The sequence below is a fragment of the Oreochromis aureus genome, linkage group 3, assembly GCF_013358895.1.
Source record: "Oreochromis aureus strain Israel breed Guangdong linkage group 3, ZZ_aureus, whole genome shotgun sequence".
Lineage (NCBI taxonomy): Eukaryota > Metazoa > Chordata > Actinopteri > Cichliformes > Cichlidae > Oreochromis > Oreochromis aureus.
In genome coordinates this window covers 30,643,879-30,665,657 of record NC_052944.1, presented here as the reverse complement: position 1 = coordinate 30,665,657, position 21,779 = coordinate 30,643,879, and the positions used below count along the sequence as shown (strand labels likewise).

Below are 21,779 nucleotides of genomic sequence, written 5' to 3'. Positions count from 1 at the left end.
ATTATCGTGCCACATTTCTCCGCTCAATTTTAACAGCGCTCTAGTTTTCACACAGTCGTATTCACTTTTTACATCTCACTCACTCACGCACATCAACACATGCACCCAACAGACCATTTTAACACGGACAAGCCGGTCCTTACATCCCCATTTCCTATGTCCTACCTGACGGTGTGGTTGACTGATGATCAGGGGACGGGTTAACTGCACCCCAAACAACGGGGCTGCTGGCTATGGTGGGGAGGCATTCGTCCGTGGGGTGGATGTGGATAGATGAGTGTGTCTGTGCAGTTTCTGTGTGTATGTGTGGGCCTGGGTCTGGGGCTCGCTGGACCTTGATCCCTATGGGACCAAGTGGTGTGGTGGGAGATCCGCTGGGTTTTGAGTCATTCTCATGGGTCTGTGATCCCGTCCTCGGCTAGTGCTGTATGAGCACTAGTGCACTGAGTGCAAGTTCAATGCTAAACTTGCATTCACTGCACTGAAGGTATGTGTAGGAAATCGCAGTATTGTAAGGAGGCACAGTAAATATACAGACCCATAAATGACAGTTTTAGACCAATAGGAATATTCTAAATGTTCATATGCAATTGTGGAGCACTACCATAGGCTGAAAAATACATTTAAATTCCAATTTCACTAGACTGGCATTGGTTACCTTGTGTAGTGGAGTGTAGTATGTGTAAACTGTGCTGTTTTACATTTACAGTAGGAGACATCAGGTACCGAGGCACATATCACCCTTTATGGTCCTCTCTGTCTCCAGTATCTTTATTGGCAGGGTTTCTAAGTTTTGATGGACACCGGACTCTAAAATCACAGCGCCACACACTTGTTACCAGTCATCATTAGAAATGCACAGAAATAAGAGTCAGCATGTTCCACCTCTGGCTTGTGTCTTCTACATGAGTTAATGGAAGTAACAAAGATAACTACGGTTCTGTCAATTTCTGGATGACTGCCAGTAGCAGTAAACCATGTGGATGTGTCTCCTTTCACTCCGTGCAGGTTGAGATCTTATATAAACACAGTCACTTGCAGCCCAGCCAGTTTCAAAAAGATACCACAGCATGTCTTTCAAAGGAGAGAAGACTGAGTCCAAATTCCTGTCCTTGCACCAAGAAGAAAATGCCACCCAACAATTCTGATACACCTTGCGTGATATTGAGAATCGAGTGTTCAAGGTCAATAAAAAAATGACTGATCCCTTACCCAAAGCTGGAGGCTGCCGAAGGACACTCCCTTCTAGCTGGGACAAAAGGTCCAATATCCTTGGAAGAAATAGTTTTACCAACTACAGCCTTGGAGGGCAACAATGTGCACTCTGACATAAAGTCACTGACAAGATGACAAACCCATAAAAAACACAAAGTGTGCTGACCTGCCTCGGAGATGTAATATAATATAGATCATAGAACATGCAAAGAGACCAGATGTAGGCTACCAGGTGACATTTGCATACGCACTACTGTAGGGTATTTAGGTGAAGATACCAGTCCACATATAATAACATGCAATTACAATGCATGATGAACATATCTTTTTGATTTCTGAAAGCAGTAAAGTAGATTTTGTCTCTCACTCTCATAGTGGTCTCCTAAACTGTGCTGAATATGGAAATATTTTCCTAAAATACAAAGCAATTAGTAAGAGCTCTGCACTCTCTCATGAGACTGAAGGTTTGATCCTGCCAGATGAGTTGTATGTCTACATGCAAAACTAATTATGATTATAGGACAATTTTCAACCTTCCTTTTATCTCAGAAGTTTTAGAAAGAGTAGAAAGAAAAGAGTAGTTGTAAAACAGATCATCTGCAGAGAAATGGTTTATTTGAAGAGTTGCAGTCAGGTTTCAGAGCCCATCACAGCACAGAAACAGCTTTAGTGAAAGTTATAAATGATCTTCTTATGGCCTCTGACAGTGAACTCATCTCTGTTAATTTATTACAGTGATTATAGCATGTTGTAGGTATTGAAGGTACGACGTTGCAGTGGTTTGAATCCTATCTATCTAATAGTCTCCAATTTGTTCATGTAAATGGGGAATCTACTTCACATTATGGATTTCCACATGGTTCTGCGATAGGACCAGTTCTGTTTACATTATACATACACATACTTGAATAATCAGGTCCCATCTTATCTTTAAGGCCTCACCGCACTTCGCTCTGGCACTGCAGACTTTCTTGTGGTTCCTAGAGTAGAATTGGAGGCCCCTCTTCAGGAGACAAGACACTATCTCTACTTTTAAGATTAAGCTTAAAACTTTCCTTTTGGATAAAGCATATGGTTAGGGCTGAATCAGGTGAAACCTAATTAGTTTTGCTGCACTAGGCATATGCTCCTTGGAGATTCCCATGATGCACTGAGTATTTATTCTTCACTCACCTTTTTCACGTACTGTTTATACACTTCTCTGCATTTAATCGTTAGTTATTTTTAATCTGTCTCATCTCCACAGCATGACTTTTGTCATGTCTTCCTCCCCAACCGTTCACAGCAGATGGCCACCCCTCCCTGAGGCTGGTTCTGCCTGAGGTTTCTTCTTGTTTTTCCATTTCCACTGTTGCCAGCGTTTGCTCATAAGAGGTCAACTGAGTTTTTTCCCTGTATTATTGTAGTGTCTTTACCTTACAATAGAAAGAACTTTGAGAACACTGTTGTTGTGATTTGGGACTACAGTGGCTTGCAAAAGTATTCGGCCCTCTTGAACTTTTCCACATTTTGTCACATTACAGCCACAAACATGAATCAATTTTATTGGAATTCCACGTGAAAGACCAATACAAAGTGGTGTACACGTGAGAAGTGGAACGGAAATCATACATGATTCCAAACATTTTTTACAAATAAATAACTGCAAAGTGGGGTGTGCGTAATTATTCAGCCCCCTTTGGTCTGAGTGCAGTCAGTTGCCCATAGACATTGCCTGATGAGTGCTAATGACTAAATAGAGTGCACCTGTGTGTAATCTAATGTCAGTACAAATACAGCTACTCTGTGACGGCCTCAGAGGTTGTCTAAGAGAATATTGGGAGCAACAACACCATGAAGTCCAAAGAACACACCAGACAGGTCAGGGATAAAGTTATTGAGAAATTTAAAGCAGGCTTAGACTACAAAAAGATTTCCCAAGCCTTGAACATCCCACGGAGCACTGTTCAAGCGATCATTCAGAAATGGAAGGAGTATGGCACAACTGTAAACCTACCAAGACAAGGCCGTCCACCTAAACTCACAGGCCGAACAAGGAGAGCGCTGATCAGAAATGCAGCCAAGAGGCCCATGGTGACTCTGGACGAGCTGCAGAGATCTACAGCTCAGGTGGGGAATCTGTCCATAGGACAACTATTAGTCGTGCACTGCACAAAGTTGGCCTTTAGGGAAGAGTGGGAAGAAGAAAGCCATTGTTAACAGAAAACCATAAGAAGTCCCGTTTGCAGTTTGCCACAAGCCATGTGGGGGACACAGCAAACATGTGGAAGAAGGTGCTCTGGTCAGATGCGACCAAAATGGAACTTTTTGGTCAAAATGCAAAACGCTATGTGTGGCGGGAAACTAACACTGCACATCACTCTGAACACACCATCCCCACTGTCAAATATGGTGGTGGCAGCATCATGCTCTGGGGGTGCTTCTCTTCAGCAGGGACAGGGAAGCTGGTCAGAGTTGATGGGAAGATGGATGGAGCCAAATACAGGGCAATCTTGGAAGAAAACCTCTTGGAGTCTGCAAAGACTTGAGACTGGGGCGGAGGTTCACCTTCCACCAGGACAACGACCCTAAACATAAAGCCAGGGCAACAATGGAATGGTTTAAAACAAAACATATCCATGTGTTAGAATGGCCCAGTCAAAGTCCAGATCTAAATCCAATCGAGAATCTGTGGCAAGATCTGAAAACTGCTGTTCACAAACGCTGTCCATCTAATCTGACTGAGCTGGAGCTGTTTTGCAAAGAAGAATGGGCAAGGATTTCAGTCTGTAGATGTGCAAAGCTGGTAGAGACATACCCTAAAAGACTGGCAGCTGGAATTGCAGCAAAAGGTGGTTCTACAAAGTATTGACTCAGGGGCTGAATAATTACGCACACCCTTTGCAGTTATTTATTTGTAAAAATGTTTGGAATCATGTATGATTTTTGTTCCACTTCTCACGTGTACACCACTTTGTATCGGTCTTTCACGTGGAATTCCAATAAAACTGATTCATGTTTGTGGCTGTAATGTGACAAAATGTGGAAAAGTTCAAGGGGGCCGAATACTTTTGCAAGCCACTGTATGTAAATAACACTGAAGATTGAACTGAAATATGAAATATGGGCCATATGACCAATTACTGTGCATGCTGGTAATGATACACTCAAGTCAAAAATTCACAATGACAAAAGTTCATGTTTTTGCACAGGCAAAATTTCAGGCAGGGAAACATAGTTGTTGCACTTTGTGGGCAACACTCTGGCAGTTTTTTAGCCCCTCTAAATGTCCGTTCTTCACGACTTTTCTTCCTCAGTGTCTCATGTTAATCACAACATGCAAGTGCAGTACAACAAGAACAAAACTATGATGTGGGGGGAAAAAATCTCAAAACAAAAAAAATGGGCAATGGAAAACCTTGTCAGAAATTAGTGCTTTCATTGCTTAATAAGTCATCTTTGATCTGTCAATCACATCACCAATATATCATACATATTTCAAGTAGTTCTATCAATATCAGATCGTTTACAATTAAGTAAAGAGAGATTTGACAATATCAGGAAAAAAACAACAACAAAACCTAATTTCTTCAGTCTTCAGTGGTTGTTGGAGTTTTTTAAGTCTGTGTTTCTTGGTCATAAACAGTCTTGTCCTTTATATGGACAAGACAAAATAATGATCAACGTGAATTAAGGCACTACGGAGATCAAGCAACAACCTCCCAAACAAAACAAGCATACTGGCAGACTTTGTGAGAATCTTTAAGCTCATCGTTTTACTTTTTAAGGACCACAAACCTATTGAACATAAATCTTTCATAAACACACCAAAGAATATGTTCCCACCACCAAACGGCAGTCAGGCAAAAAAAAGTGTTAAGTGCTAAAGTGGCTAAACCACAAAACCCTCCTCTCTAAAGGACTGGACTCCAAATTTTCTGTACCGCCTTCTAAATATGTAAACATTACATATAGTGTAACAACATCAAGAGGTAATAAAATAATCAAATGTTCACATAAATATCTGATTATTATGAAAACCTTACATGAAGTGAGTGAGAGATTTTCTTTTTTCTTCTACAGCCTTATATGTTCTCTGTACAGCTTCTGAAAGTGACTCTGCATCCTTCGCTACTTCATTTCCAATGACACCTCCCATGACACCTCCTACTGCTCCAGCTGCTGTCACGCCTACTGCTCCAGCAACTACTAGTGCTTTTGGTTCTTGTGCAGCTGGTACACGTGCTAATGTGGAAAGCTTTTTTGTGACATTCATCAGTTGTGGGTTCTTCACAGCTTTGATAGCAAATTCAGCCAATGCTACTACACCGAAAAAAGCACCGAGCAAAGCTCCTGTTGCAATCCCTGCCATTTGGATCAGGAACCTGTTAAACACATCAGTTTTAGCCTGGTTTCTGATCTCTTCTGGGGTTTTATCTGGCATTGACTGTCTAATGTGCTCAACCCGTTTCTGTATTGCCGTCTCCACATGTTGCAGCGTTTTATTTGTGTAGTAGCCTCCGTTTTTTTCCACCACCATTTTCTCTATTGTTTTCAGTAACTCCTCCACCTGGAACTGGTTGCTCCTGTAGTTATTTGGCTGGTTGTTGTTCCAGTGTTTGTTATCAAAGACGTGGCACCGACCACCACACTTTGACACCAGATCACTCAGGTTCTTGTTCTGACTGACAAAATCTTCAATTTTCATCTTTTTGTGGAGCTGGTCAGCATGAGTAAAAACAACTACAGCATATTTTAGAGCTTCATCTGAGAAATACTGAACTATCTTAGTGATGACAGCCTGCTCATGCTCTGTGAATTTATCCACTCGAAGCACAATGAGAAAAGCATGAGGCCCAGGAGCACACTCTGTCATACAGCTCATTATCTCAGAGTTCAGATCTTCCTCAGACCTTCCTGTGTCAAAGAAACCAGGGGTGTCGATCAGAGTGATGCTTCTTCCACTGACTGTTTTGGTTCCTGTTTGGCATTCAATTGTTCCAGAGTTTGGAGAATGGTAGGTGGCAAAGTGCTTCTCTCCAAAAATGGTGTTACCCAGGTGACTTTTCCCAGATCCAGTTTTTCCCAGCAGGACCAGCCTCATCATTGTTGACTCTAGAGGAGAAAGTTGACTCTGTTAAGTACATTTGTTTCTTACTTTTGCTGCCTTCGAAATACTTTTTGGTCAGGGTTTCAGGTTTGAAACAGAATCAACAGTCAAAGTCAAACTTCTTTATATAGCACATGTAAAAACAACAACTGTGACCGAAGTCCTGCAAATTTAAAATAATCAAAAGATATAAAAGTAGGAAGATGTGATGCAATTTAAGAAAAAAAGCATTAAATTAAAAGATTTCAGGAAGAAATAAGGCAAATAAAAGTAGTACAAACTCATTCTGATTTAAAAGCCAAGTATAAAAGTGTTTTTTTTAAAGGTTTTGAAAGTGTCTAATGTCTGAGAGGTCATGATGTGAAGGGGCAGTTTGTTCCTCGGTTTAGGAGCAGTCACAGTAAAGGCTCGATCTCCTCTGTGCTTTAATCTGGACCTCAGCATTTGCATTTGAGCATTTGATCCGCAGAAATCAATGATCTTCCACCAGTTCAAAAGATCAGAAAAGTATGAAGATGCTAGCCAGTGCAATGCCTTAAAAACAAATAATCAAACCTTGTGGAAATCAATTACAAAACTAACTGGCAGCCAGTGTAAGGATGCGACTATGGGGGATAGGTGGTCCCGCTCGTGCGTGCCAGTCTGTAACTGTGTTGTAGCGTTTTGGACCAGCCAAGTCCAAGTGAGATGTCTCTGAAATGGAAAAATGGCTTCACTTTTTCAAGTAGCCGGAGATGAAAAAAGCTAGTTTTGATTACAGCATTGATCTGTTTAACAAGAGTTAGATTGATAAACAGATAGATATTCAAAAATCACTCCTAAGTTCCTCGCAAAGGTTTTTTTAATTAAGAGCCAAAGTCATAGTGGTGACAGGGAGCAAACACAATGACCTTTCTTTTCTGTTCCTTTTAATTAAGAAAGTTTAAAGCCATCCATGTGTTAACATCCTCCAAACAATCTAGTAGAACCTTTGGAGGACTCACAGATTTATGTTTCAGTGGCAGGTAAACCTGTGAGTTGTCTACATAACAGTGAAATGTGATGCTATTTTTTTTGTTTTTTTGTTTGTTTTTAAATTGAGCCCATAGGGAGCATGTAAATTCAAAAATGGACTGGGCCAAGAATGGACCCCTGGGGGACCCCACAACAAAGTGAGGTTTTTGAGGGTGATGTATCCCTCAATCTGACAGAAAAGCTTCAGTTGGACAGGTAAGATTTAAACTTTTCCAATGCAGTCTCTTGATTCTGACCCAATGTTCAAGCCGAGAGATAAGAATCCTATGAGCTACAGTATCAAAGGCAGCACTGAGGTCTAATAGTAATAAAATGGCAGAATCTCCCAAGTGTGTAAAAGTTAAAAGGTCATTACAAACTTTTAAAAGAGCAGTTTCAGTGCTGTGGTGCGCTTTAAAACCAGACTAAAATACTTTACTAACGCCATTTTTATCTAGAAAGGTCTGGAGCTGGAGAATAACAACTTTCTTCAGGAATTTAAAAAGAAAAGGCAATTTAGAAATTGGTCTGTAGTTGGATAAAACTGTTGAATCAAGGTTTTGCTTTTTAAGAATAGGTTCCACCACAGCATGTTTAAAGTCAACAGGGACATACTCAAACTGAAGACTGCTATTGATAATAGAAAGCAATCTCATACCCACAGTGTCAAAAACATATTTCACTCAGTGAGATGGAACAATATCCAGAGTACAGCTTGTGGGTTTCAGGTTGTTGACTACTTCATTCAAAGTGGTCAGAAGTGGTCAAAAGCAACCAACGTTTGTGTGTGAACAGATGTGTCGGTATCAGAAAGGATAATATGAGACCTGAATACTAAATGATAAGAGGAGAACGTTGTTTGCTGTTAGGTGAAGCTTTTGGTCAGTCTTTGGAGGGTTAATGCAAGACTGTCTGAATCCTCCAAAATACTGGGTGTTTGAGCTGCTGTCCAAAGGCTGTCTATTTAGTATCATTTGATGGACTGAATGTTTTTTATATTCTACATCAGATGTTGTAATTTCCTGTTGATGTTTTATTATGGTCTCTTTGTTAAAAGATTTTTTTAACAAAAAGAATCAAATTATTATTTATATTTGAAAAAGCACGGTCTGGATTCTTATCTGTGGATATTTTCTACACCTACCTTGATCTTGGTCTTTATGGTGAACATCTTCAGTGAATTTGTTATTTTGGATAGAGCCAAATGTCTGCAAAGACAACAAATTTCCAGCATTAGTAATGATTCCTGTATATACTATATATACTGCAGAGGAAACAATAGCTGATTGGTTAATGATTGTGTATACATTATGTTTCCAAGTTAAAGTCAAATCAGGTTTGTGAAGCCTCCTGAAGCCTTGCTGCTTTGAAAAATAAAATATAAAGGATAAACCAAATATTGGGGTCAGATGAGACTGTTCCTGCTGACTGAAAATGAGCTTTTCCAATTGTGACAAATTTGATTATTATATTCTGAGTTTCTTTGTTTTCTACGGATAAAGAATGGTGGCATTCTTCAACTCTCAGCATTTGTCGGTAGTTGATTTTTAGGGAAAAAATTTTTTCCATTACCTTGAGTGTCTCCGCGTCATCAAAGTGAACGACGATGCGGATCAGGAATGGTGTGATGCCTGTTCGCTCCTGTTCAAATATGTGCTTTTCCTCTATCAACACCCTCTTCACTTCACTGTCAGGAAATTTCAGAGCAATCCCAGCACCAATGACGGGAAGAGCGACAGATGTGAATCCTTTTGCCTCACAGGAAGATAGGATGTTTCTGATGCCCATTCGAAGAACCTATAGTGGGTAAAAATACTGGATTATGGCAAATGACTCCATTAAAAGTGTCCTCACAAACAGGTAGTATAATAAAATCCCTCCTTTACTATCTCACCTGGACTGCACCTCCATCTGGGTCACCATTCCAGCGAACGAGATTGAGGAAGAAGACTGCATTAGATTGAAGTCCAGGTAAGCCCTCCAGCAGTACTGAGTCACCAGGCATTGTTTCATCCTCTGCTTCCTTTCTAAACCTTGTGGTCAGCTGGCGTCCAGCTACTGCAAATAAAGCATTTCCAACACGGGTAGAGTGAGGATTATGGCCAACCATAGGAGACACCAAAGCATCCACCTAGGAGAAGAGCAGGAGATTTGGTGGGCTTAGAAAATGTGTTTTATTGTGAGGTTTGATTTATCTTAATTACAGCAGCATTTTTCACCTGTTGGCTCTCGATTAGTCCCCGAATAACCTCCATGTGGACTCTGCCTCCAGGAGCTCTGGCAGTGGCTCCTCTTGTTGTATCTTCATCAGGTGTATCTATCCCTTGGAGAAGCCTGTCACATGGTTCCTGTATGGCCCTCACCGCCTCCTCTCTGTTATCAAACGGGATGATTTGGCTCAGACTTTAACCTCTCACACTACCAAAGTCCTTCACAGCAGCAACAGTCACTTCAGACTCCTCCCAGACTTATCTGTGTACACCTTCACCTCACCTGCAGTCTGACAAGAGCTGCTGGACTGAACCAAAGCTTCAACCTTTAAGTCATAATGGCAAAAGTAGCCACTAAAGAGAGCGTCTACCTCAGCTTTCCAATCACTAACTTCATCTGCAGCACCAGGTTTAGCAAGCCTCCTGACTAAAACTCTCCCCTCCTCACAGTAAAGATCAACAGAGCAGGCTAAACAGCCAAGCATGTTCTCAAGTTCTTGCTGAGCATGTGGACATTTATGTAACTAAGATAATTATTAACATGTAGTTCATACCCGTCATCGCTTGGTGGAAGAGACGAGGCAGGAATGTGCTCAGGAGTCTGTGATTGGGAAGACATGCAAATGAGAACAGCTATCAATTTGTAGCAAACCCCTGCTTACATTAATATTATGATAAAATGGACAATGTTCATTTCATATGGATCCATAAAACTATTAAACATCTAGATAAACTAAAACGTGAAATTTACCTCTGCTGGATTGGAAGTGGGGGTCATGAAGTGAGAGGAGGTAGAACTTTCCAGACTTTCTCGGACAGTAAACACCAAACTACAATCTTCAATCTCCAAAACATGCTTTGATCTCTGAAGGACTCTCTGCTGATCTGTAGACAGATATCCCAAATTACAGACTGAATTTATTATATAGCTTTAACTCTTTCTTTTTGTTTGCTTTGCCCTTCTTTGTTCTTTTTTTTCTCCTCTTTTCACCCACTGCCAGTTTGGTAGAAACTATAATTCAGTGGTCAAATCAAAATCAAATCAAATTTGTTGTCACACCACATTACTGGTACACTGGTACAGCACATGTGAGTGAAATTCTTGTGTGCAAGCTTCACAAGCTACAGAGTCAGTACATAGTACACATGAAGTATGTCCAACACAATATATTCCAGACTTCTGCTTTAAAGCCTTTGCAACTAATTTCACTTTAAAACACATTCAAACAGCAAATACAATAAAAAACTGCATTTGCAATAATATCGTCTTCTCAGAGTAGCTGTCTCCCTCTAAACAGCCCACTCACAGAGGAAAGAGTTCAAATGTGACAGTGGGAAATCAGAGTTTCCCAAGTTCCCTGAACTCAGCATTGAGGCAGCTGCAGATCACCGAAAACGAAACTTAACGTTGCGTAACGAGTTTCGCTTTCCAGACAACCGTTTGGTTTACGTTTCCTTTCTCACTACTCCCACCCACAGCTGTACTTCACCGGTGAAAATGTAATATTTCTTAAACAGCTGAAACCTTTCTGTTACGGCTATTTTAACCGAGAAATGATAATAATAATAATAAATACGATATTTCGTGCATAAATAAATCTATTTATTATATATATAAAATATACATTTTAATAATAAATATAGAATATTTAGATGTGTTAAAAGGCATGATAAACTTACCTTTTTTATTTTGGAAAACCACGCTGTAGACGTTTGCGTCCACTGTCGTCAGTTCGCAATCTCCTCCGCCTGATTTGCGACGATTACGGAAATAATTTTGTAATCTCGTCCGATGTTCTTTTTTAATACTGTCGCACTCAAAGAAAACCGGGTGCTGGTAACGATCAGCCATCATCCCGCTGTAACTGAACCAAACATAAGCAACGATTTGTAAGAGCTCAGCACTCTCTGATCGGAGTAAAGGACTGATGATCCTGCAAGGGTTCCTCCAAAAATCACGTTTGTGCGTCACATGACCAAACAACAGTGCACGCCCAATGATAAATTTACAACAGCGATAACTCCTTTTTAGTAACTCAGTCTACAAAACCTTAGAAAGCTCACAGTAAACATTTTAAAACGAGTTTTTCTCTTCTAACTCTTGTTTTTTTAATAAATGCCTCCGTAATTAGTGATTTTGCATATTAACACTTTGGAATACTGGTTGTTCACAAGAGCCATTACCAATACAGCAGGCTACTAAAAAGACACGGACACGCACAGAGGTAAACGTGCGAGGTTTTACATAACACGGCACATGTCTAAATAGATTACACCCCAGATGTCAACATGTTTGAAAATAAATAATGCTCTTGCTTTATAAAAACTTATATTTTCAATACACCCAGCTGTTTAAGTTATGACTGAAGATTTTGGTGAAAGCACAAGTGAAACTTAGTCAAAACTCACTAAACACCACCACAATCTGGCCATAAAGCTTGTTAACAGCTCTCTAAAACCCTTTTAAGCTGTGGTACAAGGACAAACTGTGGTGCAGGGGTGAATACATTTGACTTAGAGTTCAACTCAAATCTAGCCTTGGGACATATGTTGATGTCTTTGTACTCATGTACTAGGCGTTTTCCTACTGCCTGTGTCAGTAGGAGAGATTATACATTGCTAAAAAGCGACGTGTGATGGGTTTTTTTATGACTAATATCTTTGCTTATTTTGACAGACTGTAGTCAAGAGGATTTGCAACAGGCGTTGCATAAAAAAAAGTGACCTGTTTTGAAAGTATCTTGCAATGAATGTGTTTGCACCTACATGGTAACCAATACAGTTCTTTTTGGCCTCTTAAAATATCTTTCTATAACCGTTCCCCCCCCACCACTTCCTGACCGCCTCGAGACCAGATCTCTTTTGAAGACGACATTTTTAATATAACATGACACTTTACTTGGGAGTATATGAAGTCACTTTGTCAAAACTGCAGCTTCTACCTTGTGATAGGAACATACTTAGTGGCTCAAAAAGACTGAATATCATAATGAGAGACATTTGACAGATCATGGACAAACAAGTCATTCACAACAGTTTAAATATTGGCAATCATTTTTATTTAAACTCATAAACAGGAAGGGAATCCTATGAAAGCAGTCTAAAACCTGTGCCAAATAAAAAACACAGAATCATTAATTTGGCAAACCTTTAAGAAGTGTGGGCAGTACCTTCATAAAAGTGTCAAAGTCACAATAACCTTTATCCTATATCTTCTAGACTTTGGTCAATGTGCACTAGTGCAATACAGCGTCTCTGTAGCTTTAGCTGACTGCAAAACTGACTTCATCTGAACCCAGTCATCATTAGTACAATAAGCCCTATGCGCAGTATGTTGTCAACTTTAATTTCGTATGAAGTCCCCCTCCCCAGATATTAAAACGGTAAAATGGAAAGAAAACAATGAGGTACATGCAAGTGAAAAAGTCAATTTAAACTCAACATTAAAACAAACAAAAAGCATAGATTAATTAGAGCAACAAAATCTTACAATTTCAATGTCTTGTGTCACAGTGGAGCACCTGTCACGCCTTTCAACAGCCAAACAGTGCGAGTCATTCAGCATTTAGTAAATAAGTGTCAAACAAGTTCAATGAGCTCACTTAACAGCAGCGCTCACAGGTTTCTACACTGCTTATTTTAGGTCTTGAAAGACATTACTCAACATGGTGAAAAAGTTGGCATCAGAACTTCTTCACTTCTGCATAACAGCCAGAGCCTCCTTCCTTCAGCCCAAGGCCAGGATAGAGAGGCTGAGTGAATACTGTGCGCACCTTGAGAAGAAGAGTCATGGTGTCAGAGATGCTGTAAAACGACAGAGTACCTGACTTGTAATCCAGATACACTCCAATCTGAGAGGTACGAGGACCTGACACCGCCCTGGTTACTGAGTTATGTCTGAAAGTGTAACCGTCTGTAGAGCACTCCAAACTCCAGGACTTATCATTCTTCCCAAATTCTGAGTCAGATGATGTTCGGCTGATGTTTTTGTAAGACGCTGCCACTGACCAGACGCCACCACTCCAACTGACCTCCCAATAGCACCGCCCTGTTAAACCCTCTCTGCACAGCACCTGCCTCACACCTCCAAACCTGTCCGAGTGAGATGAATGAAAATGCTCATAGGAGCCACTCGTCACTCGTTTAGATTGCCGTGAAATGACAAAGCATTTGTTGACAGAGTTGGGATCCAGTGTTAGAGGACAGTGATCTGATGGAGAAACAAACCAGAAACATCATCAGCCTTCTAGTATTTATTAAGTGATTACTTCATTTATATAATGATCTGCCTTAATGGTTTTACTTACAGCGCAATAAATCTCTCCTGGTCTTTGGCACAAGTAGCAGCACAAAATCTGTAACAGACACTAACAGGGAAAAGAAAAAAAAAAAAAAAAAAAAATTATCTATCAATCCAGCCATCCATAATTATTTAATATTTCCTTCAGGCACCTGTGGCAGAGATTTTTGGCCATGTGGTCTCCAGAAGCTTTTTCATGTCATATGTCAGGTCAGACAGACAGTCAGTCACTGTCTTTATTGAACGTTTAGGATGAACAACAGCGCCTCTTGGCAGGTCCTGCGATTCACATGAGATGGAGAGAGACTGGAAGATCTAGAGGAAAAATGACAGGTCAGAACAGAAAAGTATATTAACTGCATGTTACATGGAACATTCGGTTTCAATTCATTAAAACAAAATTCCAAGGGAAAGACACACTTCCTAATGGGAAGTTTCATGTCCCTGCTGCCAAGGTGAGAGTGTTTTTAGAAGTCTTTCTAGCATTGTTCTCCGAGAGGCCCTTTTTAAAGTTTAACTGAAAACTACTTGATCTAGGTCCTTCAAATTTGGGGGATAAATCTCCTGTACTATGGCTTTGCAAATTAACAGATTTGGAGGCCTGTAGAAACTGCAATGTTGCAGATAGGAACCTGACATGTTTATATCTTTCCATACATAAAGGCACAATATTCCCCAGGTAGTCCAAATCAGGCAGCTGGTTTCACAGATAATATAACCAAAATATGAAAACATGGGTGTAATATTCTCTAGAACGTTTTACTAATACTTGTGTCTTGCAGCTATACATGATGAATGCTTTAACACTGATTGATTATACTGAATTGAAATAATAAAATTGTGTATGAGGTGAAAATTATAAAAAGAAAGATGGTTTGGTCTAGAACACACAACCTTTACCTGAATGAAATGAATATGGTCAGCTGTGTGGGAAAGCTGCTCCAGGTCAGCGTCTCTTCTACTCAGCTTGGCTATCTCCTCCTCCAGCTGCATCTGCAGATCTTTTGTATCAGCTACTGCAGTTTTCTGCCGAGTTTCAATCAACTCCTTCATTGAAGCATGTTTTTGTTGGATGGAGGAGATCAGCTTGTCAAAGAGCTCGTCATTGGACTTCACAGCAGTCTGACAACAAGTCTGATATTCATAAAGAAGGTTCAGTTTAAAATAGATGCAAAACATAGCAGAAAGTTTTCTGGATTCACTTTGTTCCTGGCAAAAAACATATGAACATAAAATAAATTCAAAACAAATGTAGCAGGTGTACACCAAAATGCAGGAATACGTCTTGCAATCATGATTATCAGCTCTCACTGCCAGATGTCAGAACCTGTACAAGACACTGCTGTGGTCAGAACAGATACATGTTTTCTAGGCTTATTTCCAAACCTCGAAGTCCTTCACAGCTTGGACAAGCTCATTCAGCTCCTCTTGTCTCTCCTGGAATCTCAGCTTGACTGCACTCTGGATCTCACCAAGTGTTACCTGTAAGAAGCAACCACGAATGTGTCATTGTGAATATTTCAGTCACAGGAATAAATTCAACCACTCTCCAGATTTACATTGGCTTTTTGTCTCTACCTGCTCAGCAGCTCTTTCTGCTGCAGCTGACACTGTTGAGTGGTGCCTGTGATCATCCATGGTGCACAAATAGCAGATACAACTTCGATCAGTCTTACAGTAAACCTCCATCAGCTTGTTGTGCTTTGCACATATTTTTTCCTTTAATGGCACTGTAGCAGACACCAGCTGGTGAAGCTTCAGCACAGGAAAACTGTAGTGAGGCTCAAGATGAGCAGGACAGTACGATGCCAAGCAGGTCAGGCAAGACATGGTGGCTTTGTTTCTTCTGGTCCCACAACAGAAATCACAGGCAATGTCTGTTGGTCCTGCAAGAGCAAGAGGAGAAGCTGGACGGACCTGTTGGGCTACTGTCCTCTTCAGCTTCTCTACAACCTACAGTGATCAAATAAAAGCGGTCAAAAGTTTTGCACGACAAACAGAATCAAACTAGAATGGAAAGAGGATGAAGTCAGCTAAAGCATCCCAATTAGGTGCACAAATAGCAAATACACCTTCCATTAGCCTATATAACTATAGAAATTGAACTATAGAAAAATGTGTTATTTATTTTAAGACTGCACTATCATTTAGAAAGCATGTGCTATGATAATATAATTCATTTAAATATTTTAGGGGTAACAAGAGCAGACAATGCAAACACCCACAAGAAAATCTAATGATATGCCAAAGAATATAAAATTATGATTACTGGACACTTTATGAGGTGCATCTGCTCATTTCAACACATATCTAATCAACTAAACACATGGCAGCAACTCACTGCATTTAGGCATGTAGACATGATCAAGACGACCTGCTGAAATTCAAACTGAGCTTCAACAGCAGAAGAGCCACTTCCACAGCTAAGAACACAAAACTCAGGCCAGAATTCACACATGCTAACCAAAATTGGACGACTGAAGAAGATTGTCGCCGGTTCTGAAGAACAAATTTCTCCTGCAACTTTCAGTTGCTAGTGAGAGTTTGGCATGAACAATATGAGAGCATGGATCCATCCTGCTTTGCATCAGTTCCGGTTTGAGTTAGAATGCTGTAGAGGCGATATCCTCTGGCACACTTCGCCGCCCCCCCCAGTCCAAACACAGCATCACTGAAACACCACAGCCTACCAAAGTATTGTTGCCTACCAAGTCCATCCTTTTATGACCGCAGCATGTCATCTACTGATGGCTACTTCCAGCAGGCTAACACACCGTCTCAAAGCTCAAATCATCTCAAACTGGTTTCTTAAAGATAACAATGAGTTCACTGTACTCAAATGGCTTCCACAGTCACCAGATTTCAATGCAGTAGAGACAAATTGGCTTAAACTCTGTCATGTCAATATATGGGTAAGGTTGCCTTTTTTATTTGGCAGTTTTATACCGGTTGCCCTTCCTGACAACCCGAAGGGGTGTGTCTCAGACTAGAATCAAACCAAGCAAACCACCACACCATTAATGAAAATCTGTTTATAAATGTTGTAAATGAAAACAAACTAGAAATTGGGTAATGATAATATCAGAAAGAATAATAAAAAAAATAAAAATATTTCTCATTAAGTAGTTCTCTGAGCTCCGAGTATTTGAACTTTAGGTAACTTGCTACGTCAAATAAATGGTCATTTTATTTATTTTCAAAAGCAGCACCGTGGATACATCACTTCAGCCAGCATGGTGTTCCTCCCGAGGACAGGCCTTGGGCTGAAGGTCTCCCTACACCGAGGACAGCTGTACGTTCCCTTTTCATTTTCCTGGTCCCAGCATCCCTCGATACAGCTTCTGCAGTAAGTGTGTCCACACTGGATGGTGACGGGATCTTTGAGCAGGTCCAGACATACTGAGCAGTAAAACTGATCCGGCTCTAACTCGACGCCACACTGCTGCTGCCACTTCTCTGCCATTTGGATGAAATCCACGCGAAGAACACTTCTCGTTTTCTCTGAAACATGAAGCGAAGGTTTAAAATCTGCGCGTTTCCGATTCATCATTGCTGTACAATTTATATACTGTGGGATTTACGAACAAGCAGATGCCACCGATAAAATGCAGATTACGAAAACTTGTACAGAAAATAAAAACACCAGGCTCGGGAACAGTCCACGTGAACTGGACGGACAATCAACTTTTAACAAGGAGACAAATTGGGTTGCAAGAGCAGTCACGTATATTTTCCCTGGTGGACCTAAGCCTCTTCAGTACATGCTCTACGAACACACTATCTGTAATGAGACCCACCAAATCAAAAGTACAGTCCACTGACAAGCACCGCAAATAGTCACACCTTATATTCGAAACACTGTAATCACTTCACCTGTGAGCCAAGCGCAGCAAACAATCCGGGGTCTCAACACTGATTGGAATTGGTGCTACCTGTGATGCGTAACAAGGGTGGAGGTAGCACAGCAACAACAGCAGCAAAGAAGTTGGTCCGCAAAGCTGGGCGTACTAGCCAAAACAAAAGTCGATACAGACGTTTCGACGTTGTGTGGAGCATCAGAACCACAAACGTATTAAAACACCCAGGTCACGTGACTACGCCCGAGGTACCTGCTGCTTCGACGCGTGCCAGAGACATTTGTGTGTCTCCGCAATTGTTTATTTATTTATTTTGATACTACCGCTTCTATTTATTACACATGCTCGAAAGAAAACAACACCATCTCTCTCATTATTATTTTTGCTGTGGATTGTGAAGAGCCTTAAAAACAGCTGGTGTGCTTATGTCATCCAACACGCAGTCTTTTCCTGTTTTACTTTATAAATTGATTTATTGTGAGCAACATGAATGTTGCTGAAGCACACTGATCACCACAGTCACATCCTGCTGTCTGCAACGTTCTCAATACTCTCTCTCTTGTTTGTGCAGGGATTTCTCCAAAACGTGCTGATCATAAGTATTGTGCAGGGATTGTCTCTGTCACTGATCCACAGAACCCTTTCAAACTACTATTGCATTTACAAAAACAAACAAAAAAACAAGGTTATTTAGTTTAATTGTAACGTTTAATGGTTAGTGTCTACATTTTTTATAAAAATAACATAAAACTGCGGAATAACATGTATATGTCAAACAGCTAACATAACATCAAAGCATTTAATAAAAATGACTTGACACAAAATCTGTTCTGACGCACAACAAGTAGATCACACTTCCTTTGCTGCCCTTTGTTCTAGATGAGCCGTCTCAGTAAATTCAATCAAGAGTTGAAGAGTTTTCTTAAGTAGAAATGTTGTTTCTCATGTAGCATCAATGGTGAACTTTCTTGATCACATCTGTTTGTTTAACAGCTGGCTCTACATCTTCTGGATCATTCTTGTAGCTTGCAGTCACTTTAACTGAAGATCTAATTTGTAGACTTAGAAGTTATCCTGCTTTGTGTACATTGTGGCTGAATGTCAGGTAGTTCTGTAATCTACATGCTGTTTGCTTGCTTAAAGCAAACAGCTTTAAGCTGTAATTACTTTAGAGGTGGATGCAACTATTCAGTAACTGCTAGGGAAGACAAGTGTGTTTATAGGACACAATTCATATGCAAATGGAATTTCAAGAGTTTTACATTAAAGGACATGACCAATGTAATTATGCATAAGCAGTCAAAAAAGTGGGGAGTGCTGAGTAGACGTGAAGCTACAGCTGGACAGAAGGAGAGTGAAGAGTGTTCTTGTTCGGAACTTTCACTAGACTGGCATTGGTTAGCTTGTCTAGTCAATTGTAGTATGTGTAAACTATGATGTTTTGATTTGCAGTAGCAGACATAAGTTCACCTAGCACTTGCATATCAACACTTATAGTTGTCTCTGTCCCAGTTGCTTTATTGGGAAGGTTTCTAGGTTTTGGATAGGCAATGGACTCATTGGATCAGAGGTAGGGGAACTCCAGGCATCAAGGGCCAGTGTCCTGCAGGTTTTAGATGTGTCCTTGATCCAACACAGCTGATTTAAATGGCTAAATTACCTCCTCAACGTGTTTTGAACTTCTCTGGATGCCTGTAAAGAACTGATCATTTGTTTCACGTGTGTTTGTCACACAGTGGAAAATTGTGTTTTCATATTTTGTTTTGAATCAGACTGTGTATTGCTACATAGTGATTTTATTTGCATGTTTTATTGCTATAGTGCTCTTGCATGATTGTTTATTGATATTTTTATTGCATGATTTTATCCCCATATTTATACTGTTTCGTGTCGCTGTATAGTATTCTTTTTTATTCCACTGTGGATTGGACAGATAATCGCGTGCACCTGTGAGGTGGAGCGTGCCCCGAGGTGGCCTATTGGCCGCCAAACTGACTTAAGGGAGATAGTGAGCGCAAAGACAGGAGAAGAGACACACGGAAAGCGAAGAGCAGGAAACCGAACGTGTGCAGACGAGCGCGCATGTATAGAAGGACCGCCTGCCTGTGCGGTGTCACGAGACTTCCGCGATCGGCCAGCATAACCCGGCGATTCAGTTCTGACGGACAGAATAGCAACAGTGGGAGGCGACGCGTGAAATCCACAGTAGGGCAGAGGGGACGCCTCTGCCTGCATCCGTGAGTATCGCTTTCCCACTGTTGGGCGCTAGGCGTGGTTTTGCCGGGGAAGGGTAACAGTGGCTGTGCCGACTACGTTGCTGGCCCGTGTTTGTTGTTTTAGGGCCGGGCTACGAGGGAAGCCGTGTGCGGGTGCGGAGAGTGGCTGGACTGCACGGTCACGCGCCGCCAGGTGGGGATAGGAGCCTCCTCCCTGGCCTTCTGCTGGCGAGATTTTCCCATCCCGGAAGAGGAGCTCCCCTTCTGTCTCTTTCAGCTAAGGAACATTTGCCCGAGTGTGTGTGGTTGGACACTGGGAATAGAGGACTCTGGGTGGGACGTTTTATCGTATAAGAAGGACATTCATTTAGCTTTGATTTTTTTTTTAATTGTATTTTAATCTCTGCCGGCAGGGCTTTTTAGCGGGTTGGGAACATTTATTTTTATTGTATAGTGGGGATTTTAACTTCTACTTGTGATTCTGGCTGTTCTTCTAAAAAAATAAATGGTGTGTTTAAAGCCGGCCCAGTGTCCGTACTCCGCGCTGATTCACTCTCTCCCTTATGCTTGTATGTATATAGACGTGGTGGCGAAGATTTAGGTCACCAGTTTAGCGGCTACATATTTTTGGCGTTTGTCGACAGGATACAAGTTTGGGGAGCAGTGTTCAGCACCTGGAGTGCAGATATAGAAATGATGATGCCAGTGTATCCGGGTGCCCCTTGGGTACCAAAATATAAGGGTCTTGAAGCGGATGTTTCATATGGAGACTGGAAAGAACAAATACAAGGTTTATTGAATGCTCAAGAAATAGCTGAGGCCCGGAAAGTAGAAATTTTAATTGGGGCTTTAAGTGGCGAGGCAAAGCGTCAAGTAAGCGTGTTAGAAGAAAAAGAGAGAGACCAGATTAGGAAAATATTCACATATCTAGATTCATTATATGGTGACAATACCTCCCTAGCGGTTCTGAGGTCGCAGTTTTTTAGCTGTATACAAAAACCAAATGAGTCGGTAAAATCTTTTACCTTAAGGTTGAGGGAGTTGTACTGCAGGCTACAACAGCGCAATCCAAATCAAGCACCTACTGAAAAGTGTTTACAGGAACAGATGCTGTTGGGCCTGCGGGAGGGCCCGTTGTCGCAAACCCTGCGAGCCTACGTGCGTCACCATCCAGAAGAGGATTTCGCAACAGTCCATCGGGAGGCGTTGCTTCTAGAGGAGGAACAGCTGGGACACCAGGGATTGCAAACTACGTGCTTGGCAGTGGGTGAGTCCAGGTGTGTTAAGCCACCTTATGAACCAGACTGGAAAGAGACATTTAAAAAGAAATTATGGAGGATGTCAAGGGTCAAATCGAGACCTTGTCAAAGATGTTGTTAATGAGATTAAACCGCTCTTGCCACAGCAAAGCCCAGCCGGCTCAGCTTTTAATAAATCAAGGTTTAAGCCAAAGCGTTCTGGGTATGCTAATAACTGGACCCGAGAGGAGAACCCATTTGTCATCGTTGTAAACAAGCTGGGCATATTGCCAGATTCTGTCCAAGCACACTAGACCAGCAACCACCTTTAAACTAATAAACCCCACTGCAGAGGCCCAGGCGGTGGGGACAAGGGACATTTCCAACAATCAGGGGCCAGTACAGCTTTTGTGGGAGAATGTCCACTTATTGAGGTGTGTATGGGAGGAGTTAAAATGACTGGATTATTAGACACAGGCTCTCAGGTTACACTGGTGCAACAGCAGGTAATGGATCGCCATTTCCTGAAGTGAATAAAACTGACACACCCCTGTTGTTCGCCTTAAAGGCTGCCAATGGACTTGAGATACCATACTCAGGCTATGCAGTTATGGATTTTGAGGTAGAAGGGTGGAGATACCAGGAAAAGGGGTTGTGGTTG

The 21,779-nt window shown here is 41.2% G+C and overlaps 2 protein-coding genes across 8 annotated transcripts; both read right to left on the bottom strand.

Moving 5' to 3' along the window:
* Positions 1-4,230: 4,230 nt before the first annotated feature.
* On the bottom strand, positions 4,231-11,448 carry LOC116319687. Of its 2 annotated transcripts, none has more exons than XM_039609932.1 (8): positions 11,188-11,448; positions 10,259-10,419; positions 10,062-10,108; positions 9,517-9,670; positions 9,192-9,428; positions 8,870-9,094; positions 8,442-8,505; positions 4,231-6,309 (listed from the first exon to the last, which is right to left on the bottom strand). In XM_039609932.1, exons 1-8 carry the CDS (start codon positions 11,360-11,362, stop codon positions 5,237-5,239), a joined length of 2,136 nt encoding a protein of 711 aa, XP_039465866.1. In that variant the 5' UTR covers positions 11,363-11,448; the 3' UTR covers positions 4,231-5,236. The 2 variants fall into 2 exon arrangements, with proteins under 2 accessions (XP_039465866.1, XP_031594960.2); XM_031739100.2 differs by having other exon boundaries at positions 10,259-10,392.
* A 1,108-nt stretch (positions 11,449-12,556) lies between these two features.
* Positions 12,557-17,931, bottom strand: LOC116319714 (tripartite motif-containing protein 16-like). 6 transcript variants are annotated; one of them, XM_031739131.2, is made up of 8 exons: positions 17,681-17,931; positions 17,031-17,308; positions 15,386-15,760; positions 15,194-15,289; positions 14,708-14,941; positions 13,960-14,122; positions 13,815-13,874; positions 12,557-13,717 (listed from the first exon to the last, which is right to left on the bottom strand). In XM_031739131.2, the coding sequence occupies exons 2-8, from the start codon at positions 17,268-17,270 to the stop codon at positions 13,191-13,193; spliced, it is 1,695 nt and encodes a 564-aa protein (XP_031594991.2). In that variant the 5' UTR covers positions 17,271-17,308; positions 17,681-17,931; the 3' UTR covers positions 12,557-13,190. The 6 variants fall into 6 exon arrangements, with proteins under 6 accessions (XP_031594991.2, XP_039465869.1, XP_039465871.1 ...); XM_039609935.1 differs by having other exon boundaries at positions 17,605-17,681; XM_039609937.1 differs by lacking the exon at positions 17,681-17,931 and adding an exon at positions 17,451-17,598.
* Between the last annotated feature and the right edge of the window lie 3,848 nt (positions 17,932-21,779).

Excerpts from the sequence above, each read along its gene's own strand:
- LOC116319714 (XM_031739131.2), bottom strand. The coding sequence starts at position 17,270 with ATGGCAGAGAAGTGGCAGCAGCAGTGTGGCGTCGAGTTAGAGCCGGAT. Across the intron at positions 15,761-17,030 it reads GGAACACCATGCTGGCTGAA|GTTGTAGAGAAGCTGAAGAG; the intron begins GTGATGTATCCA and ends TGATCACTGTAG. Across the intron at positions 13,718-13,814 it reads CAGGAGAGATTTATTGCGCT|ATCACTGTCCTCTAACACTG; the intron begins GTAAGTAAAACC and ends TTTCTCCATCAG.
- LOC116319687 (XM_039609932.1), bottom strand. The coding sequence starts at position 11,362 with ATGATGGCTGATCGTTACCAGCACCCGGTTTTCTTTGAGTGCGACAGT. Across the intron at positions 10,420-11,187 it reads GGTTTTCCAAAATAAAAAAG|TCTGTAATTTGGGATATCTG; the intron begins GTAAGTTTATCA and ends TAATAAATTCAG. Across the intron at positions 9,095-9,191 it reads CAGATGGAGGTGCAGTCCAG|GTTCTTCGAATGGGCATCAG; the intron begins GTGAGATAGTAA and ends TACCCACTATAG.